Source organism: Diadema antillarum, unplaced genomic scaffold, assembly GCF_040938485.1.
Source record: "Diadema antillarum isolate AM-2024a unplaced genomic scaffold, OU_Dant_1.0 seq00001452_RagTag, whole genome shotgun sequence".
NCBI classification, from domain to species: Eukaryota; Metazoa; Echinodermata; class Echinoidea; order Diadematoida; family Diadematidae; genus Diadema; species Diadema antillarum.
The window spans coordinates 95,509-106,963 of record NW_027272198.1 but is presented as its reverse complement, the minus strand read 5'-3'; the positions used below and the strand labels follow the sequence as shown (position 1 = coordinate 106,963).

Sequence of the window (11,455 nt, the reverse complement as noted above, 5' to 3'; positions counted from 1 at the left end):
ACTACCTTTCTCATTATTTACCGTCCTATGAACATTTCTGAAATAGACGTACAAAAATAATGACCCGTTTGCTGTTTAAGATATCGTAATGGTGATTCTTAAATTAATAGCATGACCAACATGGTCGCTATGCCAATAGTTCACGTTTGACAAAGGATAATGCAGAATGACTTGCGATACATGTTTTGAATGTTCATTAAGTTTGTGCATTAAGTATTGCCAAGCTCCAGGATTGAACGGATTTTTCTTTTTCTCTCTATTTTTTTTTCGATCAACCAAACAGTCACTACAAACGCGCTCAAAAGCGATTTCCAATAGCGATTTATAGTTTTACTTTCTGTTTTAACTTACTTTGCAGAATGTCTTTTAGAATGTTAAGTTATTAATATATCTTCCTTCTGTTGTAAGTGCATTGATAACTCGCATAAACTACTTCATTTGACAGAATATGTTTGCATACATGTACATGTACTTCAACTTCTCGGCTTCGTATAGAGAGAAATACATTCAGTAAAAAGAGGCCATGTCTCAACATGTGATAGTATTAATAACAGCATTATTCTTCCAACGTCCTTTCACGTAATATTTCCGTCTTCAGAAAAGCAAAAGGGTTTTCAGAGACAGGAATGCAAAAGTAGAGGTTTAGGAGAGATGTTATTTTCGTTGCGATGTTATGAGAAAATGCAACCTTCATAGGAAGCTAGGAAAATCAGAGTCGTGTAGATTTTTTTTTTCAACATGAATGGTGTCGGATTATTCCTTTCACGTCTACACAGTGCTACAAATACACGCATACACCATAGCACGTATTATACACACTCACTGCCGCACACGATATCACACTTTACGTGTGACTGGATTTGAGAATGCAATTCGCACTACAGCGGTATAAAGCTCAGACACTCGATAAATTTCTATAAGGGGTATATTTGAACGCTTTGTCAATTGGATTTGCCAGCTGGATACAGACTGCGATGGTTATTGAGTAGGGAGAGAGGGGAAAAGTATCGACCACGAGCTATATTGGATCCTGAGGCACGACACGTGATGAGAATAGGAGAACGAAACACACTCATCAATAACAGAATACATGAATAAAGAAAAGATCCAAAAAAAAATTACCGTCACAATGAAAATGCAATAAAAATATCGCTCATTCTTCAGCCAGCTTTTGGAGTGTAACCATAGAATGACGTAAGTGCTGCTCCGTTATTTGAAGACATATCACGTAGCTGACCATAAATATATCACTGGAACTGAATCAAAATTTTATAGATTTATGCCTCTCTGCATTGTTTAGTTGGTGTAGATCACTTTTCAAATTTGGAAAATCCCCTTTATTAGTTACCCATTGATATTTCTTTTTTGACACAAGAGGGCTATTCGCCAAATGTAATGTATATGGAAATCACGCCAAGTACCAAAGTGACAAAAGCTTGCTTAAGAAGAGAGAGCCAGAATTTCCTCCACAGTCCTCTAGTACAGACGGCATATGATTGCTGGTTTATTTCATTTCTTTTTATGTAACAACCTTCATTATGAAGTCAGTCAAATGCTACTACTCAGCCATGCTAGATGAAACACATATCACTCAAAATTTAAATCATCCTAAATTTGACTCTAATCCTCCTTCTTTGGTGGTTGATGGTTAGACATCGCAATCGTTATCGTGACATTCTAGTTATAATATAATTTCACGGTGTCATCACCTTTCGATAATATATTATAACTTAAAAGCTATCACAGTCCAAAACATTCTCAGAGCGGTAAGTCATGAAACTCTGCAACATATTTTTCTTGCTTTTTTTTACACCACACAGACTTAAATATGCCAGCTGTTTGCCGATTGTTAGCCTTACAGAATACTATGTCGGCTTAAAGATCTTAAACATGGATGAAAATCTGCACCTGAGAGGGAGATCAGTGCGGCAATCAAATAATGATAAAAATCGTTTTACCCGCAAAGGTCTAAAGGGCTAGTATAACAACCCACATTCAAGTTCCCGAGCTCCGAGTCGCAAACTACAACATAGAATCGACACCCCGCTCATCTAATTTTATCAAATTATTCAAAACAATTGTCTCATTAGTGCATTTGTCGTGACACTTACATCACATCGTTAATGCCAAGACTAATTTAGTTCCTTTTAATGCTTCTCAAAATACACATATAGTTGCTTTTGGTATTGTCAAACACACAGTAAATTTGAACAATCTGGTGGTGCTTTATGGTGCACGTGTTACTGCCTACGAAAGCTTAGTTACCCAGAAAGTAACGGAATGACCACACAATTCATTTCAGATGGACATGATTCCTATTTCAAAATGCAGTATCATGTGTTTTCACATGCTGTTTTAACGATCACCACAATTACTGACAGATGTTTAACATTAGTTTTGTTGTATCTTCTGTTGAACTACGAAATAAATATCAACTGATTCAGTTGCATCGACTTACTGTGATTTTAGCAAACAAAGAGATAATCAGAAAAACGAAAAAGGAAACCTTAAATGATGCTAAAAGACAATTAAGACTTAAGTCTAGGCTTTGGACAATATTTTGTCAAACGTCTATAAGTGTCATGAGATATCCAGTAGGCAACCTAAACATTTATCCTAAGACTCCTCTCACATACTGAGAATTCTCAAAACTTCACAAATTAAGACCTTTCTACAAAAACAAAGTGATTTCTGGGCCTCTGTGGTATTATGTCACTGTGTGTGTTCCGATTCTGTAGTCCATGATATACAGCGATTGACTCGAATTTAAAAAAAAAACAACAACACGACACAATCTTGTCCTAATCCAGGTATCATTGCTAGTTGTCTTCGGAGATCTCGTCGATTTGTCCCGGTATGCGGTTAGCTTCTAACTCTGCAATCTTTGCTCCAGTTGTCCTCGAGCTCCCTGTCGTTGTTGTGGTCGTCGTCGTTCTCTCCAAAAATTGGAAGAAATCCTCGGCACCGCCAGGGAAATCATCCTCATCCTGCGAGCCGCGCCGAAGGATGCAGTTCTTGCAGACATCGGCCATGTGAGTAAGCTCTTGACGGATGTGTCGGTTTAGCATGCCGTAGAGAATCGGGTTAATGACACATGAGGTGTAGGCAAGCCATGTGGTGAGGCGTTCCCAGAGCTCTTGGCGGGGAAAGGCTCCATGAATGACGCCAAATACGTGAAGTATGAAGTATGGTGTCCAGAGGAGAAAGAATGCCCCAACAATCAAGAGAATGGTTTTTGCAGCCTTGAGGTCGCCGCTTTGGGAGGACTCTGAGTGTTTGGATTTGGTTCGTGAGAATCGTTTAATCGAAAAACAGTTATGAGATGTGGGAGATGGGACATCTGTTTGCTTGGAGTCTGGCTTAGATCCCTCTCCTCGAGCTGGTCCTCCTGCTGTTCCTGTTTCTCCATGTCTCGATTGACTCACTGTCGGCACATCTCGGCGCGTCGTTGAACCGTAGTTTTCTACGGAAGGCAGAGGGCACACCTGACGCGCAGCCTCTCGCGCTATGTGAAATACTTTGAAATATGTCACTATGACAACCCCTCCTGGTATCACAAAACACAATAAGGCTAACGCAACCACGTAGACAATATGACGAACTGTCTGCTCCCAAACAAACGTGCAGTGTCCACGGTTTGCGTTAAAGGAATACGAATTTAGACCGAGCAAGGGCGGCACCGATAAGATGGCAGACTGGGCCCAGATGTAGACTAAAAGAAGGACCGTCCTTTTAATAGTCATCTTTGCCGCGTAAACCATAGGATGAGCGATGGAGTAATATCGCTCAACGCTGATAACACTGAGAGTGAGGATGGAGGCTGTGGCAAAGAAAGTGTTGCTAAATCCATTGACTTCGCAGTAGGTTTGTCCTAGTCTCCACTCGCCCATACCATACGCTACGATCGAGAACGGAATAACTGTTACCGAGCATAGAAGATCTAGAGTACAGAGATTGGCTACAAAGAAGTGTGTTAGAGTATGAAGAGCAGGTGTCTTTGCGAGAATGACGAGTACCAGAGTGTTGGCGACGATGGCGGATAGATTGATAGCAACCATGAGCACAATTTCAAAAATTATGGCTATAGTGGGTGACGAACCTTGTGCTAGGTCTGTCCTGTTCCCAGACATATTCAAAGAGACTGCATCCATGCTCATGCTTTTTTTTTTCGATCTCCCGCTTGCAGAGCGTCTCCTGCGAGAGAGATAACTATGTTAAGAAAAGGATATACGCAGATTTACGTTTCGAGCATCCATGCGCACACCTGAACCTATATTTCGTCTTAAAACGCTGTGAAATGACTTCTCGCTGCGATTTGTACATCCGCAGGGAATTTCTCGTCGAAGTTGAGATTTATGTACAAACGGTGCAGTATTTCTGTTCTGCTTTATGTCACTAGCAAGCATAAACTGTGAACACACACTTAACTATCACGTGCATACTTAGATGAGATGTGCGTCCGTTATGCAAGCATCCAACAAGAACTTTATTTCCATTAAAAGTCAAGCAGAATGTCATTTATAAAGTCATTGCGGTCGATGTTCTTGAGGTGCGTTATTGGTTTCCACAGATGCCCTGTTGCCTGGGGATAAGAGACGTAGATACAGGGGAGTTTAGATGGGATCACCTCGATATTATTGAGTACTCTCCATTAGGTTATTTTACAGTGCTCTACTTCCAGATTAATACATGTTTTCGCCACTAGCATCGTGTTTCTGACAGCAATGTATTTGCAGTATGGTGATTGTAACATACGCTCCAACTTTTTGACATAGAATCAAATCATGATAGCAACGTGGGCAGAAGAGAGAAAAAAATGATCACTCCATAGATCGTCATCAAGATTTTTCGAATAAAAAAAAAGTCAGGTCGTGATGATAATTCGTACTGAAACAAACAGGCGCGTCATTCAGGAACCAGCTCCTTAGCAGATGCTTTGATTTCTAGATGTTGGAGTTTGTTGACGAGAGATGCAAGCACTTTCAGGAACGCTTCGATCAATGCTCGGAGGAAGCCGAAAATGAAACAAAAATCGAAGCACCAGCGGGTCTTGCCGTCCACAGTTCCTGCATGCAGTTCGAGTTAATTAAACAAGGTAGGAGAGAAGGCACCTCGACAAAATAACAAGAACCTCCGAAAAATCTTCACTTGGCGACACTTCTCTCGTAGCCATTAAATAATCGATGGTAGTGCGACGTTCACCACGCGAAATACTTTACACGTCAGCATGAGCCGTCTCCAATTTGATCATCTTTAACTACTTTATATTTTTCATTCTCCTCCTTTGAAAACTGAAAATCCTAAAGCTGTAAAGATTCGAGGCACTCGATGCACATTTTTTCCACACAGGAATTCGGCACAATAGACAAGTTCCACATCATGTTTACTTACGCTCATGTAATAATGCAGTTATGCGAGGCGACATAAGGGATGTGAAGTACAAGATTTCATTTCCAGTCGGTAACACGGCTGTGGTATAAATAATGTTTATGAAAGATTCCTGCGGACGTAAGATACTCAAGACTCGCCGTCGTTTCTGTTCTCCTTCATCGTGGCTTACCACTCAGCCTCGCAGCCATCCAATTGAGCAGACGACACAAATCCTTTGCTCTTATGTTTGTTCCCTTCCATCGCCCAGTGACGTCAGAACCAGATCACGTGATGTCAACACCGCGTAATGCTATCTACTTATGGATATTCATGAGTGTCTATATACAAAGTGGAACCAAATCCACTGTTTCACTTATTAATCGGGCTTCTCACTAAGTTGGTGCATTGGAAAACGTATCACGCGTTGGTACAATCTCTCATGGACGATTTATAACAGGGCTTATGACACCGACGCAACCAGTGCAATGTAGGCCAAGATTCATTATTTGGCTGCCATTATATCTCCATATTCTCAGTAGTCGGATGCAATGTGGCTGAAGTTTATGCTATTTTCGCATTATATGGCATACGTCCTAACTATGTTTCAACATTATATCACCGCTAGTTTCACTCGGTTTAAATAAGGTAAGACAACTGAAAGTTATTTGTTATTATGTTACAACAAGGTGGATAAAGCGTTCTGACTTAGCTGCTTTGTTACGTTAACAAAACGAAAGGAAATAGTATTTGAAGACGTGTTCAACTCTCCAACTCTCCTACCTAGCTCAAACTTGATCTCACTCTGATTATAACACATCTGACTGTTCAAGTTTGGCAGACAACGATGATCGCGTGCAAATGCAGTTTGAAGGAATTAATGACTGGATGATTAAATCACAGCATGTACAAACGTAAGACTTGTTAGATCGACAAGGATTTTTTTTCGTAAATGTAGATTGTTTCTGCATTCAGAGGTGATGTCATACAAAGACCTTTGGAACATGATATAGATACCTGCATCACACTGAAAGTCACACGGAGAGAAACGGAGACTGCCATTAAACACTTGTCGTGTTATGTTTGTGAGGCTTGCTTTCGACATACTGGCGAGGGAGAGAATGAAAAATAACAACAAGAAGATATTCACTACAGGCCAGCCGAATCTCATTAAGATAGAAGGGTTTTGATGTCGAGAGTGATATAGCATCTAAATTCGTCCGCAGGTCGAGGACAAAGGTACTTCATTCATGCGGCAGGCGACACACTACACCGTTTCAGCGTCATTGGATCCAACCTGAATTTCAGGGTTTGTAGAGTGTCTTCAAAAAAAAAAACCGCCATCATTTGCTTGCGCCATTAAAGTCCCTTCCGATGGAATTGAACAACAAATCGGGGAGTGGTGGTGGGGGGGGGGGGGGGGGGGAGGGATCGGCGCTGAAGAAGACTGGAGTGGACACGCGAGCACACTATACTACCCAGGCCTGTCCTACGCCTGCACATAACACACACTCACACGCGTGTCCACGCCAAAATGCGCTTTTGCATATTTGTGTCTACCGTGTATAAAATGTAAAAGTAACGACAAAAGTCACACTTAATCAGTTGATTACAGAAACGACCAATGATATTGCAAATCAGTCTACAATGTGACTACCATCTTGTGGTAAATGCAAGAACAAAATGACCGCACATCATATTTTGGTTGCAAGTTTGATAATACATGTTAAAACTGAGAAAGATTTTCCACTCTAATACTACATAGATGTGACAATCAACAAAGACAGAACGCGTGAGAATCACAGAAAGTACAGTGAACCCAGTGAATTCTTTACGAACCCCTTTGAATTGAGACCTCAGGAAAATTTTCAGACTTTTGCATATCTTTTTTTTTTTGACATCACGGAAGGGTGTTTTAATAGGTGATGTGCGAAGTGGTTGAAGAGGAGATAAAAATAGAATTATTAAGAATCTGAAATAAGCTACATATTCTGATCATACTGTTGCACAGTATGTAGAATCATTCACATTAGCCGAAGTCAACATGAAATTGAATACCAAGGGACCTTCATAACGTATTGAAAACATCACAAATTACATGTATTCTGTCAATGTTCCTTGGAGGCAACATGTGTGGGCTCACATGCCTACGGGCAATATACTAGTAGTAAATGTCTTTGCTTTTGTGTGCCGTGACCCACATGTTGTCACCATAATATTTACCTCTAACATTGGTATTGCATGTAGGATACAGTCCATCTTTTCACAATGTTCACTCTAGTTTTTGTTTTATGTTTGTAATGTTTATGATATATATATATATATATATATATATATATATATATATACTCCTAGATGGGTCATTTGGAAGACATTTCCATTTGTTTTATATGCAAATTTTAAAATACATGTTCAATGGCAATTTACGCAATGGAGACACGAAAATTGTCTCCTTAATGACCAGTTGTCTCCCTAATGAAGACACTTCCCCCCAATATGTCTCCCTAAGGTGCCAACTAGATATATATATATATATATATATATATATATATATATATGTATAAGATATATATGTATATATATATATATATTTAAGTAATGAACCAAGTTCACGCGGTTGACTGCAGATTCATCCGTATTTATTGCAACTCTGTGTATAACAAGCGTGTATTATATATATCGTATGTATATACATATAAATATACATACGATATGTTCAAATGAATAGTGACGAAGATGATGATGATGATGATGATAATAATAATAATAATAATAATAATAATAATAATAATAATAATGATAATGAAGAAAAATAATAACGATTATGATAGAGCAGATAGTGATAATGATAATAATATAGAAATCAACTCTAGCTGGATTATTCTATGTGCCTTCTTTTTAACACTAATAGGCCTCAACTTTTCTCTCTCTCTCGTTCTTCTCTCCACCATCATCCTCATCAGTCAATGTGTCTTCACCTTCTGTGATGTGAATGAAAGAGAAATTTGATTCATTCAATAGAATTAATATAAGAATGTTATAAGCTCATTGCTTGACAAGATATCAACTCACATAGAGTCCACATTTCTTCAAATGCCCATTGTACTTTGTACTCAAGTTTTTCTCACTTTCCCTGGACACGACTCAAATTTTGCATGGACAAGAGAACTCGTGTCCTTGTGAATTGGTGATTGGTTAATCTGCCGTACTCCAAGAAATAGCCTCCGGTATTTGCGAGTAATTGGACCCGACGCAACATTTTGCTACGTAGAATACATCGAATGTGGTTCATGGCGATGACATGGGATAGTTCTTGATTAGTTTGCTGCCTGTCTCCTCAGGCTTAGTCAGTGTATAATGCTTTAAAGTAAAACAGGCATTGTAATTCGAGAACGATGTTACACCATTCACTCTCCTTGCTTTATCACATAATTTGATTCCATTTGTTTGAATTTCATCTTCGTGTAAAGATTTCATTTTTAAAGTTACTGAGGTATGACAAGATGAATACGTTAAGTAAAGCTTATACGTATCTATCGTAATAGAGGAATCGGGTTAAAGATTCCACAATCTTTAAACAAAGAAACTATTGTCCGTTACATAAATATAATCAACCTAAAACAGGACTGATATTTGTACTACTTAGGTCCACAGTGAGAACGAGATAGAACTTAGACCGTGAGACAAATTACTGCGGATAGTGTGTAAAAATGAGTAGTAATTATCATTATACGACATGGCATAGACGGGAAAAAAAAGACGACGGGACAAAATGATTGAAAACATTAAAACAAGGTTGAAAGAAGATAGGAAACAACACTCCACGAAAAAGAAAAGGTAGAATAATTACCAAAGTAGTACTCCTGAATTGTTACAATCCTCATTTATTTTGTTCTTTAGTTTGTTGCCTCTGTAATTCAATGTATTGTTTTTCCTGTGCATGGGCGTATCTTTTCGTTCTTTTCATCTATGAGGTTTGTGTAGTTTGTTTGTACGTCCAATTTTACAGTGATATTATAATAGTAAAGAAATTTGGCAAGTCAATGTGATTTAGAATGATGTTATTCTTTGTAATTCCAGTATAATTTAACAGTGCTTCAGTAAAAAAAAAAAGAAGATACATAGAACAGTTCACTAAAAGACAGTATGACAGTATGGCAGTAAGACTATTCGCCTTAAACTTTCGCCTTTATATATATATATATATATATATATATATATATATATATATATATATATATATATGTATATAAAGTTGAACGAAATGACTCCAGGAATAAATGTATATATCCCTGGGGTAATTTTCGCCCAAGTAAAAACTCATAATAAAAAGCGAATGTTAAAAGATGACTAAAGGATGTTGTCGAAACTACAGTAATGAGGCCATCATGAAAGCCTGGCGACGGCTGTAGCCTTGAAGAGCCACCGTCGAGTGTCCATTGTGTTGTGTGAATGTTGGCTGTAATCATACTCAAACGTACTTACTCTCGCGTTCAAAATATTATTCCGTCTGCTAAAAACGTTTGCTAATGATTTCAAGAGCAGTATAGTACATGTGTGCATCTGTTTTCGTGCGACTCAGGTTTCAGCTTGTTCCAGTTCTCTTAAGACTAAAATGATGCTCAGGACGCGTTCTGAGAACATCAAGAATAAATGAGGATCTAAACATCGTCTGCTGTGCCGTTCCTTAGCGCCATTTCAGTCAGAGGTTTAAAAAATGCACAACTTTATTTCTTTTAATGCTCATGTATAAAAAGAAATATTAAACGCAGCATTGAAAGACAACAAAAATAGCTGACGATTAATAGACCTACCCCCTTTTATTTCATTGTGTTTTGAGTGAAATTTTCACAACCGAATGTGAATTTCTGATGAAAGGCATTTTAAACTTACGAGGCTTGCAGAAGAGAACCTTCATGCTAAGAGAATATAAAGCATGTCCTTGTTTTATTAGGCAGTTGGATATGAAGTGACATGTGCGAACTGTGCATTTTACATTCAGAGAGACTCGCTATCAGAGCGGATCCGAAAATGTCCAACTATCACTTCAACAGCTTATCAACATCGAGGATTTCAAGTCGTTTCCATGGTGATTTCCATTGTTCGAAGTTACACTCATCATGTCTATTTTAAAATGCAAAGTAGCTTATGAAGGAGAGGAAGCGAGTGAGAAAGAGAGGGTGGTGAAGAGCGAGAGGGAACTTATTCAAAAATTGAGCTCATAAACATGATAAAGCTCTAGTTTATGAGTTTGTTTGCGTGAATGAAGGCACTCCTAACAAGAGGTTGGCACTTCACTTCTGTACACAACTTGTCTTGTCTCAAACTAAGCTTAATTCTTACCTTGCTAGTTGAATGAAATACGATTTTCATTAAAGATTGTAAAATTCAATGGCGCACTGTAATAAAGTTGAAGTCTGTTTTCAATTTAAGCCTGTAATCCAAGTTAATTAGCCTCATCCACACGCACAAAATAGCGGGATGACGATCGCGATGCAATTTTCGAGATTTGTATTTCGCTAATTCGCGTACGTGTGAGTCTCACTAATATCAAGAGGGGAAAATATGAAATGTATCGTTTTATAGCTGATCAACTGCATAGATTGGTATGTTCAGAATCCCTACCACTAAGAATGAAGCTCAAATGTTTAAAACAAAAATCCTTCAGAGAGGTAAGTATTTATAATTTACATACATTTCCTAACACTGCAAAACCTCAAAGAGTTTCCTGTATTCAGAAAAAAAAACCCACTTGTCTCACACAATTCTGAGATCCTCCTCAATGGCCCTTCTGCCTACTAGTCCTCTCAGTGAATGAGGATTGATTGTGGCTGGTATAGTTTTCTTTGAAAATTAGTACTTGTTGATAAAAACAAAACTATGGTGAAAAATCTAGCATCCACTCGAAATAAAATTTATGATGCGATTCAAGCTCATTATCTGCTACGGACAGGAGGAGAAAATTCCTACTTTTATGTTCATGCCCACTATACCCCACTTTTAATGCAACATTGTTGCGTGTTATAAGTCCGAAAGGATACTGTAATGTATTTTCTGCGACGGCTGCAGATCGTTATTCAGAAGATTC

At 38.4% G+C, this 11,455-nt stretch overlaps 1 protein-coding gene across 1 annotated transcript; it reads right to left on the bottom strand.

The window, feature by feature from the left end:
- Nucleotides 1–2,819: 2,819 nt before the first annotated feature.
- Nucleotides 2,820–4,130, bottom strand: LOC139709588 (probable G-protein coupled receptor). Its single transcript, XM_071621545.1, has one exon. It carries the CDS (start codon nt 4,128–4,130, stop codon nt 2,820–2,822), a length of 1,311 nt encoding a protein of 436 aa, XP_071477646.1.
- Between the last annotated feature and the right edge of the window lie 7,325 nt (nt 4,131–11,455).

Excerpts from the sequence above, each read along its gene's own strand:
- LOC139709588 (XM_071621545.1), bottom strand. The coding sequence starts at position 4,130 with ATGTCTGGGAACAGGACAGACCTAGCACAAGGTTCGTCACCCACTATA.